General features: G+C 41.6%; 1 protein-coding gene across 7 annotated transcripts in view; it reads left to right on the top strand.

Moving 5' to 3' along the window:
• Positions 1-24,909, top strand: part of herc1 (HECT and RLD domain containing E3 ubiquitin protein ligase family member 1) — a 266,115-nt gene that overhangs the window by 74,905 nt on the left and 166,301 nt on the right. For all 7 annotated transcript variants that reach the window (XM_067973317.1, XM_067973320.1, XM_067973321.1 and 4 more), the window contains exons 2-5: positions 8,083-9,038; positions 21,573-21,668; positions 22,601-22,795; positions 24,446-24,757. In XM_067973317.1, coding sequence (XP_067829418.1) covers positions 8,109-9,038; positions 21,573-21,668; positions 22,601-22,795; positions 24,446-24,757 — 1,533 coding nt within the window. In that variant the 5' untranslated portion in view covers positions 8,083-8,108. The remainder of the gene's footprint in view (positions 1-8,082; positions 9,039-21,572; positions 21,669-22,600; positions 22,796-24,445; positions 24,758-24,909) is intronic.

The raw sequence follows: 24,909 nt of genomic DNA, 5'->3' as shown, positions 1-24,909 counted from the left end.
ACAGTTGCAGATTATTTCCTGTTTTTAACCAGATGAGAATATCCACTTTTAGCAGATAAAATTACATGGATTTCATCTGATAGTGCTACTGAATGTTTTGTTCAACTTGGCACCTTTCCTGATTGATTCCTGTTACCAGTGTTATTTTTTTGTGTTCTGGCATCCTCCATGTACCACAGGAGTAAGCTTAGGGTGATACTGGAGAAAAGCAGGCCACTTTTGATGCCACCCGTGTAATCTTTCCTTCTCACTCCATATAAAATAGGCACCCCTCTGCTGGTGCATTAGTTCCTTTGCCTACTGGTCATTGAGCATTTTTTGCTGTTGTTGCCGTGCAGGCAAATATATTTATTTTGATTTTCAAAAAACACTTTGCTTCAGGCACAGTGCCAAGTACTCTTGGGTATTTATCATTACTGACAACCATGCAAAACAGTCTCTACATATAGTGCTACCTTGGTTTAGATGGTAGCACTCTCATCTGTAAATCAGAAGGCTGTGGGTTTAAGCCCCACAATAGAATTGAAAACATAATCTAGGTTGATGTTTTAATGCTTTACTGAGGGAGTTCTGCACGTCAAAGGTGCTGCCTTTTGGATGAGACATTAAACTGTCCCTATCTGCCTGCTTAGGTGGTCGTAAAAGATCCAATGGCATTATTGAAAGAAGAACAGAAAGTTGTCCTGGTGTCCTGACCAACAGTCTTACCTCCTATATTCTAGCAAAAAATAGATTTATCTGTGCATTCGTTCACTTGCTACTTGTGGGACCTTGCTGTGTACAAATTGGCTACTAAGTTTGTTTACGTAACAACAGTGACTACATTTTGAAAGTAATCCATTCATTCTGAAGTACTTTGGAACATTCCAAGGATGTGATAAGGCATTCTATAAATGAAAATTTGGTCTTCCATTCTCTTCTTCCCTTCAGCGTTGTCTGTAAGGTATGATGTAGAATTGTGCACAGTTTGCCTGGATTTTTGATCAGAACTTAACCAGACTGATTACAATAATGGGAGGCCATCTTTTAAATTAAAATCTGGTGCATGTGAGAGTTCAGGGAGATGTACATCAAGTAAATCCGGTGTACCCGTGGTATCCAAGATCTCTGGGCAAATTTGCTGTTCAAGTATCAATTGGATGGACCTATGCTTGCTGGAGTGAAGTTGAGCTTCAGAGATGCCACTGGTACTGATAGAATTCTCCCTGTTATTACCTCAACACCAGCTGGTTCTCGGTAGTAATGGCCCGTGGGGCTGAGTGTTCAACAAATAACTTGATGCTGCAGAAGGGAAAGTAGCTCATGTTGGTGCTGGTGATGTTTCATTCAGTCCCTCCATCACCTTAAAAAGCTGCTGCAGAGGTGGCCGGTGGAACGACTGGAGGAGTGATTGATAGAACATCTTTGCCCTTCACTCTTTGGAAGCCATCCCAATGGAGGGTGAGATTATTGTCCACACAGCAGGACTTTGTCCCCTTTTGTGTATTATTTATCCACTGCTTCTCTAGACTTGATCAGCTGAGCACGGTTCTGCCCACCACATGCTCCCTTTTGAATCAGTGGTCTTGTCAGTTCTACAGAATCTTTGGAATTCTGTACCCCGGAGGGTTATAGATGCTCAGTCGTTGAGTATGTTTAAGGCTGAGATAGATAGATTTTGGACTCTAGGGGAATCAAGGGATACACGGATCGGGCAGGAAAGTGGAGTTGAGGTTGAAGATCAGCCATGATCTTATTGAATGGCAAAGCAGGCTCGAGGGGCCGTATGGCTTACTCCGTGCTCCTATTTCTTATGATACCCTGGGGACTAGGTTTTACAGCTAGAAACTTGATTATGAAGTTGATGGCAAATATTGTACTTCTTGTTCCAATATGGAGCGCAGTTGCTTAAAGCATTGTTTACAATGCAGACAGAAAGCCTGTTTCTGGTCTCTTGTGGTTACAAACAGGTAGAATCATAGAAAGGTTACAGCACGAAGGAGGCCATTCGGCCCTTTGAGTCCTCTATGCAAGAGCAATCCAGCTAGTTCCACTCCCCTGCCCTGTCCCTGTAGCCCTGCAAATGTTTTCCTTTCAAGTACTTATCCAGTTCCCTTTTGACAGCCACAATTGAATCTGCCCCCACCACCACCAGCCCACCCCCACCTCCCCGGCAGTGCATTCCAGATCCTAACCACTCGCTGCGTTTTAAAAAAAAAGTTTTTCCTCATGTCACCTTTGGTTCTTTTCTTTTGCCAATCACCTTAAATCTATGTCCTCTGGTTCTTGACTCTTCTGCCAATAGGAACAGTTTCTCTCTATCTATTCTGTCTAGAACCTTCATGATTTTAAATACCTCGATCAAATCTCCTCTCAACCTTCTCTGTTCCGAGGAGAACAACCTCAGCTTCTCCAGTCTATCCATTTAACTAAAGTCTCTCATCCCTGGAATCATTCTAGTAAATCTTTTCTAAGGCCTTCACATCTCCTAAAGTGCAGTGCCCAGAACTGGACACAATACTGCAGTTGTGGTCAAACCAGTGTTTTATAAAAGTTCATCATGACTTCCTTGCTTTCGTACACTCTGCCTCTATTTATAAAGCCCAGCATCCTGTATGCTTTTTTAACTGCTTTCTCAACTTGCCCTGCCACTTTCAACGATTTGTGCACATATACCCCAGATCTCTCTGTTCCTGCACCCCTTTTAGAGTTGTGCCCTCTAGTTTATATTGCCTCTCCTTGTTCTTCCTACCGAAATGTATCACTTCGCACTTCTGTGCATTCAATTTCATCTGCCACGTGTCTGCCCATTCCACCAGCCTGTCTATATCCTTTTTGAAGTCTATCACTATCCTCCTCACTGTTCACTACACTACCAAGTTTTTTGCTATCTGCAAATTTGGAAATTGTGCCCTGTACACCCAAGTCCAGGTCATTAATATATATCTAGAAAAGCAGTGGTCCTAGTACCGACTCCTGGGGAACACCACTGCACACCTCCCTCCAATCCGAAAAACAATTGTTCACCACTACTCTCTACTTCCTGACATTTAGCCAATTTTGTATCCATGGTGCTACTGCCTCCTTTATTCCTTCGGCTTCAGTCTTGATGACAAGCCTATTATGCGGCACTTTATCAAATGCCTTTTGAAAGTCCATATACACCACATCAACCGCATTGCCCTCATCTACCCTCTCTTACCTCATCAAAAAACTCTATCAAGTTAGTTAAACACGATTTGCCTTTAACAAATCCGTGCTGGCTTTCCCCAATCAATCCACACTTGTCCAAATGACTGCTAATTTTGTCCCGGATTATCGTTTCTAAAAGTTTCTCCACCACCGAGGTTAAACTGACTGGCCTATAGTTGCTGGGTTTATCCTTTCACCCTTTTTTGAACAAATTTCCGTCCTTACTTCCCTCAGCAACCTAGAATACATCCCATCCGGACCGGGTGACTTATCTACTTTAAGTACAGCTAGATATTCTAGATTCAAATGCTGAGAAGTGTGACATAAGGCACCTCTCATTCCTAAGCTTATTGACATCTCTGTTTTGGTTCTTTTGATGGGTTTAGTGTTAAACTAAGAGTAAATGTTAAAATATTTTGTTTGTATTGGATTCAAGACTTTTAATGGAACCTTAAGAGGTATTAAGCCTCTTCTGGGAATTTTGTAGTATTTGATGTTGACATGTTAAGTCCCACCAAAATCTTGTGGATCGCAGCAAGACAACAGGTTTGGCAGGAATAGGCCAAAAAGTTCCTGTGATGGCCAGAATAGAACATTTTTACAAATTCATTAATCCTTTGCGTTTCATGCCAAATGAGAATAGCTTGCCATGATCTTTATCAGGCAGGGTTCAGTATTTGAGCTTCCCATCCTTGTTTCTTGTTTCTGTTGGGGGACTCTTTTGCTCTCATTAAAGGATGTTCCCTAGACCACTTCCCTGTCATGGCAATGTGCAGTAGATGCCCAAGTTCTTGGAGTATGCTATGCTGTCCAGGACACCCTGGTCCCTCATTACGCTAGACTGAGTGACCCAGCAAAATTGAAAAAGTACAAAATTACTTGAAAGAGTTAAGAGGACAACATTTTGGAGACATAAACTGGTCAAATAGATCTCAAAATAGTATATAGCAAAGAGAAATGAAATTAGAATGGGAGGCTGAGAACTATTCATTATTGTTTTAGGCGTGTAACTTTGATCCACTTTTTAAAATTCTAATACATGAATAGCTCTTTATTAACTATTGTGGAACTTACTTTACATTTTTTTTAAAATGAAGATTTTACTTATTGACCCAAAGTTAATTGGTGTTTCAGATCAATAATGAATTTCTTTCTTCTTTGATTTGGTTTGCTGCTTCTATTCCTGAAAATGGACAGTGAATGTGTTCTGAATTTTTTTTAGAACCATCTTCTTTCAGTGGTCTAAATGGTTCCAATAGCAGATTTTGTCCCCCAGAATCCAGAGGCTATACCTTTTTCTAAACGTTGTCCTAAACAGTGGTGCATACCTGAGGAACCAACAGTTACCCTGCTTGAAGTAATTTAAGATAGGCAACTAATCTCTCCTTGCTACACAGCTGAGAGGTTTACAGACTAAAGCATGTAAACATATATTTAATTAGATTTATTGTAAATAGTAAAATGAAGCACAAAAATAAGTAAAGTACAATTTATATAAACTTACATACATTGGGGAAGTCTGTAATGGGTGAATTGCCCCCTAGCAGAATTGTATCAGATTGAATAAAATAGTCTTTGTTAGTCCAATGACCACAGTGCTGTTTTGAATGGCAAATTCAGTTTGTTTTGAATCCTTTCCTGAGTGGATTGTTGCTCAAACAGACCCTGTTTCCGAGTTCTCTTGTACGATACAAGCAACTACTTTTCAAAGCTAGACCAGTACTGTTTCAAACGCTTTTAACATCTTGGGTGTGAAGTCCCAACAATTCTGTTAATTCCTTTTGATGTAAAAAATTCTCTGAAATCTTTAACAATATTTTGAACATTTTAATAACTGAGAAATAATGCTTGCAAACAGACAAATGAACAATCTCTGTGTCCCAAAGTTGCATCATTGTCACAGATCAATAAACTACATGGGCTAGAAATTCGATGGCGCCACGTCCGTTTTTCATGCGCTAAGTGGTGTCTAAGCCTTCAATATGGCAATATAATTCATAAGTACTGTTAAATAAACCAAATTGGAATCTAAGAACTGTAAATAGCAGCAGAATAATATAAGCAAGTTGAATATAGGATGGTATTCGCCTCTGGTAAAACTGAAGCTCCAGAGGTAGTAAATTGAGGAAACTTAACAAAAGTCATTCGCTAATCTTTTAATGGCCTGCTCTTGAATGCCGTTTGTTAAAGATTGCAGTGGAAATGTGCGTTTGTTGAATCAGCCTAAATAATATATATACAAAACAATTTATTGTTTTCTTTAAACAACTTGCCACATCTTACAAGCAAGCAGACAGATATTTACAGTATTTATATTGGAACTACATACAGCTGGAGAGAGTCCACTTAAAATCTGAGCATTCTCCCCACACTACTTATTTCTTCTACGACGAAAACTTTCCATTCGGACCACCACTGCTACTTTAAAACTTTTTTTAATTTGCTGATTTTTAAAATTAAAGCAAACCTCAATCTATTAAGTTTTTTGTGTGTACCATGTGTCAGTCACTTCAGAAGATCCCAGGTATATTTTTGAAAAAATACACATGCATACAAAGGCAGTTACTTAATGTTGATTTCTTTTGACATGGAGGCGGGAAGTTTATAAGCACCTCCTGAAACTGCAAACTTCTCGCACCAACAACTATTAATCTATTAACCTCAGGATTTACAGCAATTAAATGTTGTGGGTTTAAAAAGACAGTCACACGGCTCCACTTTTTCAGCAGAATATTACATTGTGTATTCCATTGTATAGCACTCTTGCATTATGAACATTGTATCCTTCAACATACTGTGAGAAACACCACAGCAGATCTGTTAGTATTGTACAAGTTCAAAGCATGCCTGTATCCATTACGACGCCAAGTCTCACACTTGTACGTTTTCAAGTGTAACACTTTTAATCAAGTGTTGCACTTTATTGGCTGAAATAACATTTTTATAAAATGCTGAATCACAACTGAACAGGTGTGTAGCATAGTGAGCAGGAACAAAACTTTCAAAAACTACCAAACAACAATAAACAATTAGCAAAACTATCAATATATTTTAAAAAGAAGTGGAACCAATCAAATCGCTGCGAATACTTACGGAAAATCCTTTTGGCAGTTATCCTAGTCTCAATAATTAAGAAACTTAGTACTGAAAATAAAGTTTGTAACCTAATAAACATAAAAAAAACAAAACTTACAGAAAATAAAGTTACAAAATTGATAAGAAATGATCAACGTAATAATACAGCAGCATGCATTCATATCTAAATTGTGCTTTAATCTTTTTGCCAGAGGCCTGTGCTTCTTTGAGAAACCTAGAGCTTGAGTTCATGAGACATCTTAGTTATTTCTCAGCTGAAGTGACACAACAGGATAGTATTCTACTGCTCCCACTTTTTTTTTTGATTGGCAGCAAGACTGATCACTTGCTGAACATGCTATGTCTTGCTGTTTGTAGGCCCAGCCTTGCTTTTTCCCTGAAAAGTACTGGTTGTATGTAGCCAGGGAATCATCATAGGGGAAACATTTTTTCATATTTTAAAAAGCTCACAGTAATGTAAAGCCTGAACTTTAGTAAGGTAACTTTTGATGGGGTATATATACAAAGGGTTATTTGTTCATGCAATTTATGTTTATTAAAGCAGCCATGTGTTTACTCTTCCAAAGACAGACTCCTTTAAACACTCTTCTTCTCCCTCTAAGAAATATTGCTCAGCTTTAGGTGTCTGGGACCCCTGGACCGCATTCTTACTAATTCTTACCACTTTGCCACCATTCCCATGGCCATTCTAATTGACAAAAGAGTCGTGAATTGTGCTTCTCCCCATATTGCGTGCACAGACTTATTTACGTGAATGTTGTAGGTGAAGGGACTAGATTTATTTCTTTGGTACCTGGAAAATAAAGTTTTCTTTAGCTATTACAAGTAGTTAAATTTAAAAAAAAATCTTAATAGTCTCTCTCACAAGCTTGTTCCCAAATTCGTTTAGTAGAAATTTGTACCATTCTCTCCCTTGACCTGAAACCTGACATTTGCAAGCTGTTACAGTTACCCTCTGATTAACCTCAACCATTTGTAAGTAGCTATAATTAGTTGAATTTTCCTAGTTAGACCACTTTTCCACAGGCAAATGTCAGCACCTAAGCATCACAACCCATGCTCCAGACAGACTGTGAACAATGCTATAGAAGATCCACAAGTGGTTTCATAAATGTGTTATATAAGATTTGCTGACATTTGCTCTTTTATTAACTTCTCATTCTTGTTCTTTTGAGTTAATGGGAGAAAATAAATGACCCCATACTAACTACACTGATAGAGGTTGTTCACCTCTTGACCATGAGGCAAGAATTTGCATCCTAATTTTAACTAATCAAACTTGACCTTGAAGGATATTGGCTGCTATTGACCATAATTCTCCATTCTGGAGAGTCAGGTATGTAGTCCCATTGGGTACCTTGTTCCATGGAGGATTAGAATTACGAACCCATAAGCCCACCATTCCGGCACAGCATGATCGTCCTTGTACATACCATGCTGACAAGTAATCGGTCTATAATGGCTACCAGCTGCTTTGCAATTTTAAAGTTACAAATTGTATGAGCTGCTCAAAGTTTTGAATTGATCAATCTGATGGCACCAGCGTAATTCACGACCCATTGCTACCTTCCACTCTGAGTTTTAAAAACACTGGAGCATGCTTCATTGTCCAATTGTTCTATGTTCAGCCTTTGTTTTGTATTTTGTTTCACCAGCTTTTTTGTTGACAGAGCATACTTAGTGTGCTTATAGGTTTACACAAAGTGTACAGAAAGGATCAAGGACTTTCAACAATTTCAGTATATAAGAAAAGTTTGACTATGATCTGCCAGGCAGTTAACTCACATTTTAATGGTTTTCCTTTTTATATTTTAGGACTAATGGCAATAAATTGATCAGTCATGGCTCTAATGATCCCACCAGTGAAACTAAAATGGTTAGAGCATCTCAACAGCTCCTGGATTACAGAGGACAGTGAGTCCGTTGCCACAAGAGAGGGTGTTTCTATTTTGTATGGTAAGCTAGTTAGCAGTAAGGAGGTGGTACCATTGCCACAGCAGGTGCTCTGCCTTAAGGGACCCCAGTTGCCAGACTTTGAACGCGAGTCCCTCTCTAGCGATGAACAGGAACACTATCTGGATGCTCTCCTTAGTAGCCAGCTGGCTCTGGCAAAGATGGTTTGTTCAGATTCTCCATTTGCAGCAGCCCTTCGAAAGCGATTGCTGGTGTTGCAGCGTGTTTTTTATGCTCTTTCCAACAAATACCACGACAAAGGTAAAGTCAAACAGCAACAACATTCACCTGAAAGCAGTTCTGGATCAACAGACATCCATTCTGTCAGTGAACGTCCAAGATCTAGTACAGATGCTCTAATAGAGATGGGGGTTCGGACTGGACTGAGTTTATTGTTTGCACTATTACGACAAAGCTGGATGGTGCCTTCCACAGTACCAGGATTGAACCTGTGCAATGATGTTATCCATACAGCAATAGATGTGATAAGTTCATTACCACCATTATCTTTAGCAAATGAAAGTAAAATTCCAGCAATGGGACTGGACTGCTTGTCCCAAGTGACGACATTCCTAAAAGGAGTCACTATGCCAAACTCAGGAGCAGACATTTTGGGGCGAAGACTAGCTTCAGAATTGCTGCTTGGACTTGCAGCACAACGTGGTTCTCTACGGTACCTTCTGGAATGGATAGAAATGGCTTTGGCTGCATCGGCTGTAGTTAGCACCATGGAAAAAACAAAACTGACCATGAGTCGAGAAGGAATGATCAGTTATGACTGTTTCATGAACATTCTTATGCAGATGAGACGTTCTTTGGTATGTATCTGGAATCTAATTTATATTACCCCACATCAGATAATTCAGATCTATTTGCCTCCTCCAAACATAATTATTTGATAATTTGCCAAATTTTTGATTCTTAAGAGTGAAATTCCTCTTTACATGAGGAAAATGTGTATAAAACTTTTTTTTTTACTTGACATTGTAACAGTCATGCAGGAATGCATTGCTTTGAATATTGTGCTTCCTACAAGATTAGGTTCACTAGAGTACCTGTACAATTGATGAGCCAGTTAGGATGAACGTACAATAATGCTGCTGAGCCACTTGTTAAGATTCAAACAAAGCACTTAACCTGTATAAAACTTGCATAGTATGCAAATCCAGCTGTGAAGTGCACAATATCATATGATAATTGAGCAGATGATGTAAACAAAACCATGTTGCAGAGAAGATGCCATCAGATTTTGATTGCCATCACCAAGAGCAGCAAAGTACCTTCTTTGGGTGCAGGGGCACCTCACCAATATCAGAAAGGTACGCCAGGCAAAGGAGGAAGTCACAGAGATGGTCTCTATGGTGTAGTTGATTTTTCAGATGTGGCAGGAAGTGCTAAGGTAAGCCAATAAATATGAAATATTGGAACAGGCTATAAGTGGACATGGTAGGAAGTTGTAGGTGATAATGTAACTGTTTTCTTTGTCTTTGCCTATCTTGTAGCTTTACAATGTGAAGTATCAGATTAGGTGATTTATGGTCATATGCACAAACATATGAAAAGGATGAGAAAAGACCATCTTGTCCAGCAAGCCCAGCTCATCCAGGTGTGGTGCAGCCATGTACAACATTGACCCCCTCCCCCACAGTCAATCTCTTGGGAAAGGCAAAAAAACTTGAAAAACTCTGGGAAATTCTTTTTAGGAAAGAAAAACGGATTAGAAATGCTGGAAGGATATGAAAGACTGGCAGGCAACATAAAGGAAAATAGTAAAGGATTTTATAAACACAAAAAGTAAAAGAAAGGGTGGGGCAGATTTGTGGATGAAAAGGGAAATCTTATGGAGAATGAAGGAATGGTGAGGATAGTAAATGAGTACTTTGTCAGCTTTTACAGAAAGGGCACAAGAGGAAGAGATAAAGCAATTCGTTAGGATAACTATAGATGAGGGAATAGTACTGAAAGCAATAGGTGGAACTCGGAAGTCAGACAAGGCATGGGCGCTGATGTTCCTAAAATGCTGCAGAAAGTCAGAGGAAATAACAGAGGCTCTGACCATAATATTTGGAATATCCCTGGTTGATGTGCCAGAAGACTGCAGTGTTATCAGTCTAACGCCTCTGTTCAAAAAGAGACAAAGGGATAGACCAGTTAGCCTTGCATCAGTAGTGGGTAAGTTGCGAAAGGCTATAATACAGGATAAAATTAATAGAGATACACGAGTTAATTAAGGACAGCTAGCATGGATTTGTAAAAGGTGAGACATGTTTGACATTTAATAGATGTCTGGGAGAAAATAGCAGTGAATTGGTAAAGAAAATTCAATGTATGTTGTGCTTATGGATTTTCAAAAGGAATTTGGTACGCTGTCACATAGGAAACTTGTTTTAAAAAAAAATTAAGGCACACTGTGTTAAAGGAATGTGGCAACATGCATAGGAAGTTGATTAAAGGACCGAAAGAGTTGTAGACAATGTATAATTTTCAGAATGGAGGACTGTAAACTGTGGTGTCTGTGTTGGGATCATTGCTTTCTCCATCTCTATCTACAGATTTGGTCTTGGGTATAGTGTACCACATCAAAATTTGCAGATGATACAAAGTAGGGAGAGTGGTTATCTGTAGAGAACTGTAAACAACTTCAGGACCAAGACCGGTTAGTAGATTAGGCAGATAAATATCAGATTAAATTTATTGTGGAGAAATGTGTTTTGGTACATTTTGGGAGGAAGTATAAATAGAGGATAGGTTCGCTAAATAGTAACTCTTTGAAAGGTCAGAGGGTCTTAGGGGTTCAGATACACAAATCTTAAGAGGAAGGACATAGTAAAGCTGTGGGAGTAAATTAGATATGGGGTCCTGGCTTTTATTAATAGGAGTATAGAGTATAAAAGCAAAGATGTAATGCTAAGTTAACGTAAAGGATTGGTTAGGTCTGAGTTAGAAAATTCTGTCCAGATTTGCGTGCTTTACTTCAGAAAGAAGGTCTAAGCGATTTGAGAGGGTGCAAAGATGATACCAGGATGAGGGGCTTTAGTAACGAGGAAAGATTAAAGTAACTGGGGCACTTCTCGTAAAACTAGAGAAGATTAACAGGAGATCTGATGGAGATGTTCAAAATTAATGGAGGTTTTGACAAGGTAAATAGGGAAAAACTATTTCTCCTGTTTGGTCAGTTGGTAACTGGAGGAAGTAAGTTTAAGATAATCACCAATAGAACAAAAAGAGAGGTTAGTTTTAAAAAAAAAATTCATGCAGAGGGCTTTTAGAACATGGTGTGCATTACCAGAAATGATTGGGTGGGGGCGGGGGTTTGGGGAGGGAGAAGCAGAATCATTAATAACTTTTAAAAGGGAAGTGAATAAATGTTTTTTTTTTATTCGTTCACGGGATGTGGGCGTCGCTGGCAAGGCCGGCATTTATTGCCCATCCCTAATTGCCCTCGAAAAGGTGGTGGTGAGCCACCTTCTTGAACCGCTGCAGTCCGTGTGGTGACGGTTCTCCCACAGTGCTGTTAGGAAGGGAGTTCCAGGATTTTGACCCAGCGACAATGAAGGAACGGCGATATATTTCCAAGTCGGGATGGTGTGTGACTTGGAGGGGAACGTGCAGGTGGTGTTGTTCCCATGCGCCTGCTGCCCTTGTCCTTCTAGGTGGTAGAGGTCGCGGGTTTGGGAGGTGCTGTCGAAGAAGCCTTGGCGAGTTGCTGCAGTGCATCCTGTGGATGGTGCACACTGCAGCCACAGTGCACTGGTGGTGAAGGGAGTGAATGTTTAGGGTGGTGGATGGGGTGCCAATCAAGCGGGCTGCTTTATCTTGGATGGTGTCGAGCTTCTTGAGTGTTGTTGGAGCTGCACTCATCCAGGCAAGTGGAGAGTATTCCATCACACTCCTGACTTGTGCCTTGTAGATGGTGGAAAGGCTTTGGGGAGTCAGGAGGTGAGTCACTCGCCGCAGAATACCCAGCCTCTGACCTGCTCTTGCAGCCACAGTATTTATATGGCTGGTCCAGTTAAGTTTCTGGTCAATGGTGACCCCCAGGATGTTGATGGTGGGGGATTCGGCGATGGTAATGCCGTTGAATGTCAAGGGGAGGTGGTTAGACTCTCTCTTGTTGGAGATGGTCATTGCCTGGCACTTATCTGGCACGAATGTTACTTGCCACTTATGAGCCCAAGCCTGGATGTTGTCCAGGTCTTGCTGCATGCGGGCTCGGACTGCTTCATTATCTGAGGGGTTGCGAATGGAACTGAACACTGTGCAGTCATCAGCGAACATCCCCATTTCTGACCTTATGATGGAGGGAAGGTCATTGATGAAGCAGCTGAAGATGGTTGGGCCGAGGACACTGCCCTGAGGAACTCCTGCAGCAATGCCCTGGGGCTGAGATGATTGGCCTCCAACAACCACTACCATCTTCCTTTGTGCTAGGTATGACTCCAGCCACTGGAGAGTTTTCCCCCTGATTCCCATTGACTTCAATTTTACTAGGGCTCCTTGGTGCCACACTCGGTCAAATGCTGCCTTGATGTCAAGGGCAGTCACTCTCACCTCACCTCTGGAATTCAGCTCTTTTGTCCATGTTTGGACCAAGGCTGTAATGAGGTCTGGAGCCGAGTGGTCCTGGCGGAACCCAAACTGAGCATCGGTGAGCAGGTTATTGGTGAGTAAGTGCCACTTGATAGCACTGTCGACGACACCTTCCATCACTTTGCTGATGATTGAGAGTAGACTGATGGGGCGGTAATTGGCCGGATTGGATTTGTCCTGCTTTTTGTGGACAGGACATACCTGGGCAATTTTCCACATTGTCTGGTGGATGCCAGTGTTGTAGCTGTACTGGAACAGCTTGGCTAGAGGCGCGGCTAGTTCTGGAGCACAAGCCTTCAGCACTACAGCTGGGATGTTGTCGGGGCCCATAGCCTTTGCTGTATCCAGTGCACTCAGCCGTTTCTTGATATCACGTGGAGTGAATCGAATTGGCCGAAGACTGGCTTCCGTGATGGTGGGGATATCGGGAGGAGGCTGAGATGGATTATCCACTCGGCACTTCTGGCTGAAGATGGTTGCAAACGCTTCAGCCTTGTCTTTTGCACTCACGTGCTGGACTCCGCCATCATTGAGAATGGGGATGTTTGCAGAGCCTCCTCCTCCCGTTAGTTGTTTAATTGTCCACCACCATTCACGACTGGATGTGGCAGGACTGCAGAGCTTTGATCTGATCCGTTGGTTGTGGAATCGCTTAGCTCTGTCTATAGCATGTTGCTTCCGCTGTTTAGCATGCATGTAGTCCTGAGTTGTAGCTTCACCAGGTTGGCACCTCATTTTTAGGTACGCCTGGTGCTGCTCCTGGCATGCTCTTCTACACTCCTCATTGAACCAGGGTTGATCCCCTGGCTTGTTGGTAATGGTAGAGTGAGGAATATGCCGGGCCATGAGGTTACAGATTGTGTTGGAATACAATTCTGCTGCTGCTGATGGCCCACAGCGCCTCATGGATGCCCAGTTTTGAGCTGCTAGATCTGTTCTGAATCTATCCCATTTAGCACGGTGGTAGTGCCACGCAACACGTTGGATGGTGTCCTCATTGCGAAGACGGGATTTCATCTCCACGAGGACTGTGCGGTGGTCACTCCTACCAATACTGTCATGGACAGATGCATTTGCGACAGGTAGATTGGTGAGGACAAGGTCAAGTAAGTTTTTCCCTCGTGTTGGTTCGCTCACCACCTGCCGCAGGCCCAGTCTAGCAGCTATGTCCTTCAGGACTCAGCCAGCTCGGTCAGTAGTGGTGCTACCGAGCCACTCTTGGTGATGGGCATTGAAGTCCCCCACCCAGAGTACATTTTGTGCCCTTGCTACCCTCAGTGCTTCCTCCAAGTGGTGTTCAACATGGAGGAGGACTGATTCATCAGCTGAGGGAGGACGGTAGGTGGTAATCAGCAGGAGGTTTCCTTGCCCATGTTTGACCTGATGCCATGAGATTTCATGGGGTCCAGAGTCAATGTTGAGGACTCCCAGGGCCACTCCCTCCTGACTGTATATCACTGTACCGCCACCTCTGGTGGGTCTGTCCTGCCGGTGGGACAGGACATACCCAGGGATGGTGATGGAAGAGTCTGGGACGTTGGCTGAAAGATATGATTCTGTGAGTATGGCTATGTCAGGCTGTTGCTTGACTAGTCTGTGGGACAGCTCTCCCAATTTTGGCACAAGTCCCCAGATGTTAGTAAGGAGGACCTTGCAGGGTCGACTGGGCTTGGTGTTTTGCCGTTGTCGTGTCCGGTGCCTAGTGGTCCGATGCCGGGTGGTCCGTCCGGTTTTATTCTTATTATGACTTTTCGTAGCGAGATTTTACAACTGAGTGGCTTGCTAGGCCATTTCAGAGGGCAATTAAGAATCAACCACATTGCTGTGGGTCTGGAGTCACATATGGAGTATCCAGAAAGGGTAGGGGAACAGAATTAAGTAGATAGTTCTTTCACAGAGCTGGCACAGGCCAACTGGACTCCTTCTGTACTGTAAAAATACTGCGATTACCTAAGGCAATCGAGCAAAGCCCCAGGAGTCTGCGGTAACTCATAAATCCTTCTAATCTCAGCTAACCCGAACCATACTCTCTAACTAGCAATGGCCACCTCCCTTTAGTGAATTCATGCTTACCACATGCTTTGGTAATATGCTCCAGAGAGCGATGACTCAATACTTCCTAACCTATGAAGTCCCTCTAGACCTATCTAAGATGTGTTGTAGCACACACATAAGAAGAACTGATACAAATTTAGGTACTAATTTAAAAGTGCATCTGGCAAGATGATGCAAATTGGATTGTACCATCCATGATACTACAGAAACCATGATGCAGATTTACATTTCCACTACACAGCACACTCCTAATCAAATGCACACAGTTCTTCCCAAAAGGTAACTGGGCATAAGTAAGAAGAAAGAACTTTATTTCTAGAGCACCTTTCATAACCTCAGGACGTCCCACCCAAAGCGCTTCACATCCATTGAGTTCCATTAAATAGATGAGGGTGGTGCTGGCCCACAATTCTGAGATCTTGCCTCCTTCGAGTAGGCTGTAGTGGACATTGTTGGTAGGGAGACCTTAGAGAGTCTGGGGGATGGCGAAGCTGCAGAACTACTTTGTACTCATTATGTTGACCTGTTGTAACATTATGAAGAAATGTTGTATTCACCCGGGCGCGCATTGAATGCGTGTACATATATATATATATCATCATGTAGCATTTTCTCTCCACTGGACTGCTAGAACCCAGTGGCAAAGAAATTCATCCTACATTACAACTCAGTACCTTGCCTCAACACCACTATGTGAAACAACACGTTCATAGAAAAATAGCAACCCAGAGACACTCACAACAGGGGTGTTAGTGGTGGTAAGAAGCACGGGTGAGGAAAGGGCAGATTTGGTAGCTGAAGAAGGGCTGGCTGGTATTGGGTACAGGTCCAACATTACAACTGGCCCTGCTGTGTTACTTCAGCATTCATTTCTTATAGGATCTGCCTTCAAAGAGGATGGTGTATGACCATTATGTGCACTAGTCAACTGTTTGTGCAACACCTGCTGCAAGTGGGTCTGGGTAGTGTGTGAAAATACACCACACAGATTTATTCTACTGTGTCCAATCTGAATGATGCGTGATCAAGTAGGTATCTGCATTAAACACTTCATTCAGCAAATGGCAATGTCAGTGGCATACGCAATGGTGATTGTAAGCACAGTAGAAGTATCTGTCATGATTGCTTCCACTACTGTGGGGTCAAAAATCCACGATTCAACAAGCACATCCAGATAATCACGGGGGGATTCAGAGATACTCACGCAGACGAGACTAGTGGCCTTAATGAGGACTTGCCTTCCATCAGTTAAATGGGTGTAGTAGCACAGGAGCAAGCAGTTGGTTCTCATTTCTCTGCCGGTCTTGTGCCATCATGTACCTCTGCATATCAGGAGGAATCCCTACAAGCTTGCAGTCCCTGCTGCCACTGCCACCACAAGTACAATAGAGGGTCAATTGTACATGAAGACACTGAGCCATTAAAATCCCAAGAAGCTTGTGAGAAGGCCTGGAACCAGCCATCACACTAATTCCATCCATTAAAGAATTGGGAGTCGGCCATAAGGCAGACTGCACTGCATTAATACAGATTCACTGCATACGCTACTAGACAAATAAAAACCAAACACTTTGGTTATAGATTGCAGAAAGTCCTCCTAATGCACTTGTCAAGGAAAGCCAACAACACTAGGAATGATAACATAGCGTATACTTATGACAAGACTAAAGCTGTGTATGGTAAAACAAATAAGTGTAAATTAGCATTTCTGTTGTCCATGCTACATGCAGGACACAAGAAGAATTCAGTGGGAGCCTGATGTACCAACATCCTTGCATTGCCTGCTTTATTGCTGGTTGCTCTTAATTACTATCCTATAGGTCTTGCATGGCTCCTTGCTGCTCTCAGCAAATTCCATGGCGAGGCCCCTGCCCACTGCAATATTGTGCAGGATTGCTCTTGCGCTCCAAATGTATGCTCGGAGTCTCCTGATTTGTTCATGTGCCTCCTTTTAGCTATGCTCTTCAAAGGTACCAGAATTGGGTGGAGGAGTCACTGGCGTGGTTGCAACAGATAACTAAGATCTCCCAGGAGGTACCATTCAACCTTCTTGCCCCCTCCAAGAAATCGGACAAATGATTGTCTGAGAGTGAAAATCTTCTGAGGACTTGCTGGGAAATGTCCATTCATGTGCATGACTTTCTTGGAGTGGTTGCATACCATTTTATAGAGTAGTGACTTTTCCTGTTGAAGTATAAACTGGCATTTGTAAAGGTGCACAAATGGTTATATGTGTACAATTTATCAGTCTCTGTACTCTGGGGAAGACACAGTTGTGGAAAATGTGACTCTGCTTGTTGTTTCTGCAACTCCATGGTTAAACATAGACAGGTGTTCGTGAGGCAAACTAGGAAGTTGTCTTCTCTTTTAATGTAATTGTTCACAGCATACAAGCCGACCCTAGAGATATTTCCTGTGGGTATCTTGAGAACTCCTGTGTTACAGAGGTTCACTGTCATGGTGATATGGGTGGTGAATTGTTCCTGTTAGTGCAGTTTGGATGGCAGAGATCAGTGAGTCTCTCCCCTGAGCTAGAGCTCTCTCCATTGTGGTACTCTTGTTGCATAAGGCACTGTTACTGCTCCTATGTCCTCTAACCACCACCATCTTCTCTGCCTCCACATCCTCCTCTAAGATTTGTATTAGTACAGCAGTGGGTACTGTACCTATGCTGTTGCACACAGAAATAATGCTTTGACAGCAGTTGTGTGTTTTATCTACTCCTTGATACGATTCTCTTGGTTCACTCCACTGCCGCTTACATTTTACCGAAAAACACTACAATGAATATGGGCAATCCATAGTTGTATAGTTTTGCCTTTAATTGTTGTTTAAACAAGACTCAAACAGGTGAAATGCAACTTACCCTTAGTAACCTGTTTGGTTACTCTGGCTTATGTAAAGGAAGAATGAAGGAATTTTTAGAGTTGTTGAAAGAGGAAAAATGCTGTATTCGGGGTACTCCACAAATCATTGCATGTTAATGCTCAATTTGTGCATAGGATAATGACTGGAGGAACCTTAATGTTTTAATTTTATGTGAAAATTGGTATCTCTTTTCCATCCTCCCGACCTAATTCTCATTATTCTGGAAGGCAGGGACAACTCCAAACTCATTTTCTCTACTATTAGCTGCTTTCTTTGGCCTCTCTCTTTTCTGCTCTGCCCTTACCCAATTTTTATTCCAATGCTAAGCATAAGGAGCTCATGGAAGTCTTTGCATCTAAAATTTAAGGCAATGTGCTTGACTGCCTAATTCCTCTACAGTCCTACTGACTCCCCTATCCCAGATATTTCCCAAGCCCCACAATTTATTTTTCCCAGACCATGTCAGTCTTAACCCCTCTTCTCCCCCCCCCCCCCCCCATCTATCTGCTCCCCAACCTCCTCCTGACTCAGCTCTTGACCATCAAACATTCCTTTTTTTCTTGCATTGTTTCATAACCCCTTTCAAAACTGCCATCAACACCTTTACCCTTCTCCAAAAGACCACCCTCCATTCCTCTTCCCTCTAATTATTGCTCCATCTTTAACCACTCTGATGTCCTCAAATGCGTTGTTGCCTCCTAACTCCATGTTCACTTCTTCATCCATTCCCCTTTTGAATCCCCTCAGTCTGGTTTCCATCTTGCCAATTGTACTGGGACCATCCTGATCAACCCTATGTGACAGTGGTGTGCTATCCCTTGTCCTCATAATTTTCGACAAAGTCGATGTATTTCATCAACCTACTATGTGGACCACCTCCCTATCTGTCCCAGTGAGCCAACTCCTTAGATGGCTTCTCTCCTATGTAAGCATAGTCCCTTCTGGTCCCTTCCTAATTCCTTACATGCTGCCCCATGATATTTGCAAGATTAATCAGCTTCCATAATTCAGTTTAATTATGTTTTGAAAAGGCTTTTAGAAAAGTGGAGCAGTTTGGGGAGGGAATTCCAAAAAGTAGAGCCAAGGCACCTGAAGGTTTAACAACAGCAGTCAGAAGAGTCAGGGAGGATGAACTGAAGGGCTAGAGTCAAAAGACTGGAGGGCAATGGAGAAGGCTGCAAATTCTCAGTGGGATGAGATTATGGAAGGAATTTAAATACCATCTTTTGGGGGATAAGCCATTGCAGGTCAGTGAGGATGGGGCTGATGCATGACTGGGACTTAATAAGAACATAGAAACAGAAGTAGGCCATTCAGCCCCTTGAGCCTTTTCTGCCATTCAGTGAGATCATGTCTGATCTGTATCTTAACTCCATACTACCACCTTGGCTCCATATCCCCTAATACCCTTGGCTAGCAAAAATCTATTGATCTCAAATTTAAAATGATTAATTGACTGCTTTTTGTGGGAGAGAGTTCCACCTTTTGTGTGACTAAGTGTTTCCTAACTTTTTCCCTGAATGGCCAGGCTCTGATTTTAAGGTTATATCTCCTTGTCCTAGACCAGTGGAAAAAGTTCCTCTATCTACCCTATCAATTCCTTTCAAAATCCTAAAAACCTCAATTAAATCACCCCTTAACCTTCTATATTCCCGGGAATACAAGCCTAGTTTATGTAATCTGTCCTCATAATCTAACCCTCGGAGCCTGTTAATATTCTGGTGAATCTGCGTTGCACTCCTTCCAAAGCCAATACATCCTTTCTATGGCACGGTGCCCAGAACTGTGCACAGTACTCCAGATGTGTTCTAACCAGGGTTTTGTATAGCTGTAGCAAAACTTCCTCCCCTCTAGTTATAAATGCTAACATTCTATTAGCCTTTTTGATTATTTTTTGTACCTGACTACATTTTAGTGATCTGTGTAGATGAACTCTTAAATCTCTTTAGATCTCCTCTGTTCCTGGCTTTTCACCATTTGAAAAATACTCTGATCTATCCCTTTTTGGTCCAAAATGAATAACCTCTCACTTGCCTGCGTTGAAATCCATCTGCCACAGTTTCGCCCACTCACTTAATCTGTCAATCTCTTTGTAATTTTATGCTCCCGTCTACACTACTTACTATGCCTCCAATCTTTGTCATTAGAGAACCATATATCCAAGTTTGCCATTGTGTTATCTAAATCATTAATCAATATAGTGAATAGTTGAGGCCCCAGCACAGACCTTGTGGGACACAATGAGTCATTTCTTTCTAATTCGAGTACGTACCCATTATCCCTACTCTCTGTCTTCTATCGTCTAACCAATCCCCTAACCAGGTCAATAATTTGCCTTCGATTCCATGAGCTGGAAGTTGGGAAGCTGGCAAGGAGGGCATTGCAGAAGTTGCTTCTAGAGATGAATAAGGCATGGAAAAGGATTTTGTTTGTTGTTGATGTATGGCGGTGTGAAGGTGAGCAATATTGCAGAGGTGCAAGTTATTGGATTTGATGGTGGATGGGATATGGGGTTTGAAGCTTAGCTCTGGGCCAAAGAGAACATGAAGGTTGCGTGCAGTCTAGTTCCGCATGAGTGAGCAGCTACGGAGGGGATGGAGTCAATAGCGAGACGGCAGAGGTTTTGGCAGGGGCCAGAAATGATGCTTTCAGTCTTCCTGATGTTCAACTGTAGGAAATTTTGACAGCACAGAAATGGTCCAGGAGAATGGTGGAGAGGTAGAGCTGGGTGTCATTAGCATACATGTACAAGCTGACACCATGTCTATGGATGATGTCACTGGGAATGTAAAAGATAAAGAAGAGGGGCCAAGGATGGATTCTTGGGGAGATGGTGAGTGACTTGGTGAGGACATCTAAGGCATAGGTGAGAGAACTGGTGAGCAGGTGAACAGCGACCATGGTATTGTGATGGACGGAAGGTCAGAAGAGAGGTAGTTGGGAGTTAACGAGGAATGGTTGAGGGAGCTGGGGGCAGTTTCTTTTTCTTAGGCAAAGGATAGGTGCGGTTGGACGGGAGATGTCGATATTAATTGAGACAAAACAAATGATGGGGAACGGTTATACGAGATCAAGACTCTGGCGTGGAGAGGTTGAGGGGGTGACCATTGGTGTGGGTGGACGAGTTGATGTGAAGCTTGAGAAAGGATAGATGGGCAGAAAAATCATTGAGCAAGGGGAATTAAGGTGGAGGTTGAAAGACAGAGGATTATCATGGTGTGGGAGGAGAGAAGGGAGGTGATCTCTGCAAAGAAGTCACCACGGGCTCCATAACTCTGAATCATCCAGAACTCTGGCTCTTATATTCTATCTACTTTAAATCTGTACTCCTATTGCCCACACTGTCCTCCTTGACTTTCATTTGGCTGCACAACCCATCGACTTCAAAATCCTTGACCTTATTTTCAAATCTCTGATGTCCTTGCTCCTCCCTACTTAGCAATCTTCTGCATCCTACATCCCAACACTCGCCTGGTCCACTGTTATTTTTCCACTGCCCTGCACTCTGCCGTCATGCTTTTCGCTCTGGGAGTCTCATCCTAAACCCCTCTTTGCTTCTCTGCCCCCCACCTTGAAGCCCCCCCAAACTCATCTCTTTGACGTGCTTCACCTTCTTTAACCTGCTCAGGATCCTGCCTCACCCCTCTTCCCCATAAAGCACCTTTTGGATGTTCCTTTGCATGATTGGCACACTTAAAGGTATATGGTTATGGTTTTTCTGCTGATGTTTCTCTCATGGTATGAGTGCATTGATCTTTTAATTTGCTGTTCAGACACCAACTCCATTAACTTTCATTTGACAGTATTTTAATTAATTGTGCAAACATTGATTTTCACAGGGTTCAACAGCTGATAGGAGTCAGTGGCGAGAACCCACTAGGACACCAGATGGTTTGTGCTCATTATATGAGGCAGCTCTGTGCCTCTTTGAAGAGGTGTGTAAGAAATCTCTGTTGTGCAATATGTTGGTTTGATTATTTTCATAGTTTATTTTTTTAAAAACTAATTATTTCATTAAATGTTAACATTTTATGCTTCAAAAGGTACTCATTGAATAATTCTTTAGAAAAAAAGAACTAACTTGCATTTTAAATAGCACCGTACCATGTCCTCAGGACATGCCAAACCACTACACATCCATTGAATGACTTTCCTAAGTGTAGTCACTGTTATATAGGCAAACTAGTTTGTAGAGTACTAGTTTGGAAATAAAATATAAGTAGTTGTTAAAAGAGTAAATATGGTCGGTGTTTCTACTAACAAGGAGGTTGGGGGAAGTGGGATTTCCCTTTTCTTGTTTCTTGAAAAATTTGACTTCCAAAATCTCTTAACATTTAAATATGGAAAATGTGACCTCCAAAACCCCATAATATCTAAATATGGAAAATGCTGATCATTTCGTAAGATTTTCAGAAAGCAGGATTATGTAACTGAGCACATAGCTTATACTTGAAGAATGTGTACCCCTTACAGGGACTACAGATACCTTTTTTTGTTTAAGTGGTAGCACATCACTAACATCAGTTATTGTCTTTCTGGGTCTTTTATTGCCTTTTAGGGTCTGGACTTCTCCATGACTGACAGTTATTTGGTGAGGTTGGGGGGGGTGGACAGTGGGCAGGTATGATTTTTAGCTTTGTTCTGAAGTGAAACATCTTGATGTAGAGAGGTGATCCAATTCATAGTCCCACTGAGAGCGGATTTCTTAACATGGCAGATGTGTTCAAGTACCTAGCTTGGGACTCAAGCCTGTGACCAGTATTGCTTGTATTAATGGGCTTCTGCCTTCCTTCAAAATGTTTTTTTTTTGATAATTTGGGGCTATAAAGCTGGAAATTGATTGTTTTCCTTGACTCATGGTTCATAGGTTTGTCGAATGGCTTCAGACTACTCCAGGACGTGTGCAAGCCCTGACAGTTTGCAGAGTGGAGATGCTCCCATGGTTTCAGAATCCTGTGAAGTGTATGTTTGGGGTAGTAACAGCAGTCATCAGCTAGTTGAGGGAACACAGGAAAAAATTCTGCAACCAAAATTGGCTTCAAGTTTTGCTGATGCTCAGACTGTAAGTAGAATGTTTATATCATTTCTATTCCCTTCTTTCTCAACTTGCAAATATTTCAGAATGATGGGTGCACTTTGTAAAATGGCACAGAGTGGTTCCTACTGTGGTGGAACTGTAGCAGCTGGCTAGATATATCTCCTGTTTCTGCTACACGGATCAGTGGACTTTAACCATACTGCAGATATTTCAGTAGTTAGAATATTGTCTAGGAGGAAAATGTACTCATTTGTATGAACAAATATGTAAGAATGTTTTTCAAGCTACTGAGGGTTTGTACATTAGAATTTAACAACTCAATTCAAAAATGTTTTGCGACAACACTGCTACTAAAAGCAGTGGTAACCTTGCAGGGAAAGATTTATTATCTCCCTACCTAAAATGTAATTTTCAATTCCTGTGTGTGTTGACTTAATAATAAAAATGAACTATGGTGATTATGATGGAAGTTAATGAACTGTGGTGAATATGATGGAAGGTTATGGATGTATTGAATATGGTGCTTGTAACATGTAGAATGTTCCTTGTTGCAGACAACTTGTTTGCATGGGATATTCCATTTTATTCGTGAAAAATAGAGTATTTTTTCATATTTACTGATTTGAATATCTGTCCTTCATAGCAACATTTTAGTTTTGCTGACCAAATATTTAGGAATGTTGTTGAGAGGATGCATAGAATGCTAGGAACTGGTTTTGGTAGTACCAACAATATGGGAAGAATTTTGGTGATGAGAAGGACAACAAAATAAATTGCCAACTCAAGATGAACGGATCTGAGAGTGAGTTATTCAGACAGGTAAATAAGAGGCTGAAGAGAATTGTAATGTAATTCATTTTGGATTGCTGATTTAAGTGGACAGATAAGGGATAATGGCATATGAGAGATAAAAACACACACAAATTGAGGTAATCAGTGATCTTAAAAGATGAAATGGAATACTAGGACAGATCTGTATTGTCATCATGATTTCGGTAGTGTAATGGTGAATGTTGCCCAGCGAGGGAGCTTCTATTTAAATGGATTTGCAGAATGCCTATTTAAGTGGAGGCTCTGGAAATCCATTTAATAGTGGAGGAGAGCCATCCTATTTTCACACTGGCTAATAAAACATTCACAGGAAATGATTAAAATCCATAAAATTGGTTTTGTTGTTATTGTATAGTGAAGCTTCATTATCATATCAAACCAAGGGCTAAAACTAACAACTCAGATGTGCAGGATTAAAAAGTGAAAAGAAAGACGTACATTTATATAGACCCTGTCATGACCTCAGGACATCCCAAAGCGCTTTAAGCGAGAAGTGGAAATACAAAATGGAAACAAAACAGTTTATTATTTGAACACATACTTTTTTGGAATGTATTTTACAAGGGTTAACCCTTCCATTAATATTTCCTGTGTTAAGTTTGCCTAAATATATTACCAATTTACCACGGAATTAGGCATCTATTTATATCACAGATGTTAGCAGAAGAGCCATTTGGTGCCTGATGAATATGATTGGTTAGGTTTTTCACTATGGATAAATAACATGCACGTGACCTGACTTTTTACTATTTGGTCAGGTTCCAAGTGTTGCATCTTTTAAATCCAGTGTGTATATTGTGATTTTGCCAATCTTCATGGGTTTTCTTTTTCTTTCCCATTTAGATTGAAGCTGGACAGTATTGCACGTTTGTCATTTCATCTGATGGATCAGTGCGAGCCTGTGGCAAGGGCAGTTATGGGAGGCTTGGTCTAGGTGATTCAAATAATCAATCAACCTTGAAAAAGTTGACTTTTGAACCACATCGAGCTATCAAAAAAATCTCCTCCTCAAAAGGTTCTGATGGTCACACTCTAGCATTTACTACAGAGGGAGAAGTCTTCAGCTGGGGTGATGGCGACTATGGAAAACTTGGGCATGGAAATAGTTCTACACAGAAATACCCCAAACTTATTCAGGGACCTTTGCAAGGGAAAGTAAGTGCTTAATGATTAGATTCTATAAGAATCTTAATTTTGTTTGGTTCTTGATGGGGAAACTCACGTGCCCTTTGATTGTTTCATATTTCCAGGTTATGTTGAATCAGTTCTCCTATTTCTCAGACCTTGATGGTGGCTAAAATTGGATA

This window comes from Heptranchias perlo, chromosome 38 (genome assembly GCF_035084215.1).
Source record: "Heptranchias perlo isolate sHepPer1 chromosome 38, sHepPer1.hap1, whole genome shotgun sequence".
Taxonomy (NCBI): domain Eukaryota; kingdom Metazoa; phylum Chordata; class Chondrichthyes; order Hexanchiformes; family Hexanchidae; genus Heptranchias; species Heptranchias perlo.
This window is presented reverse-complemented; position numbering and strand designations above follow the sequence as displayed.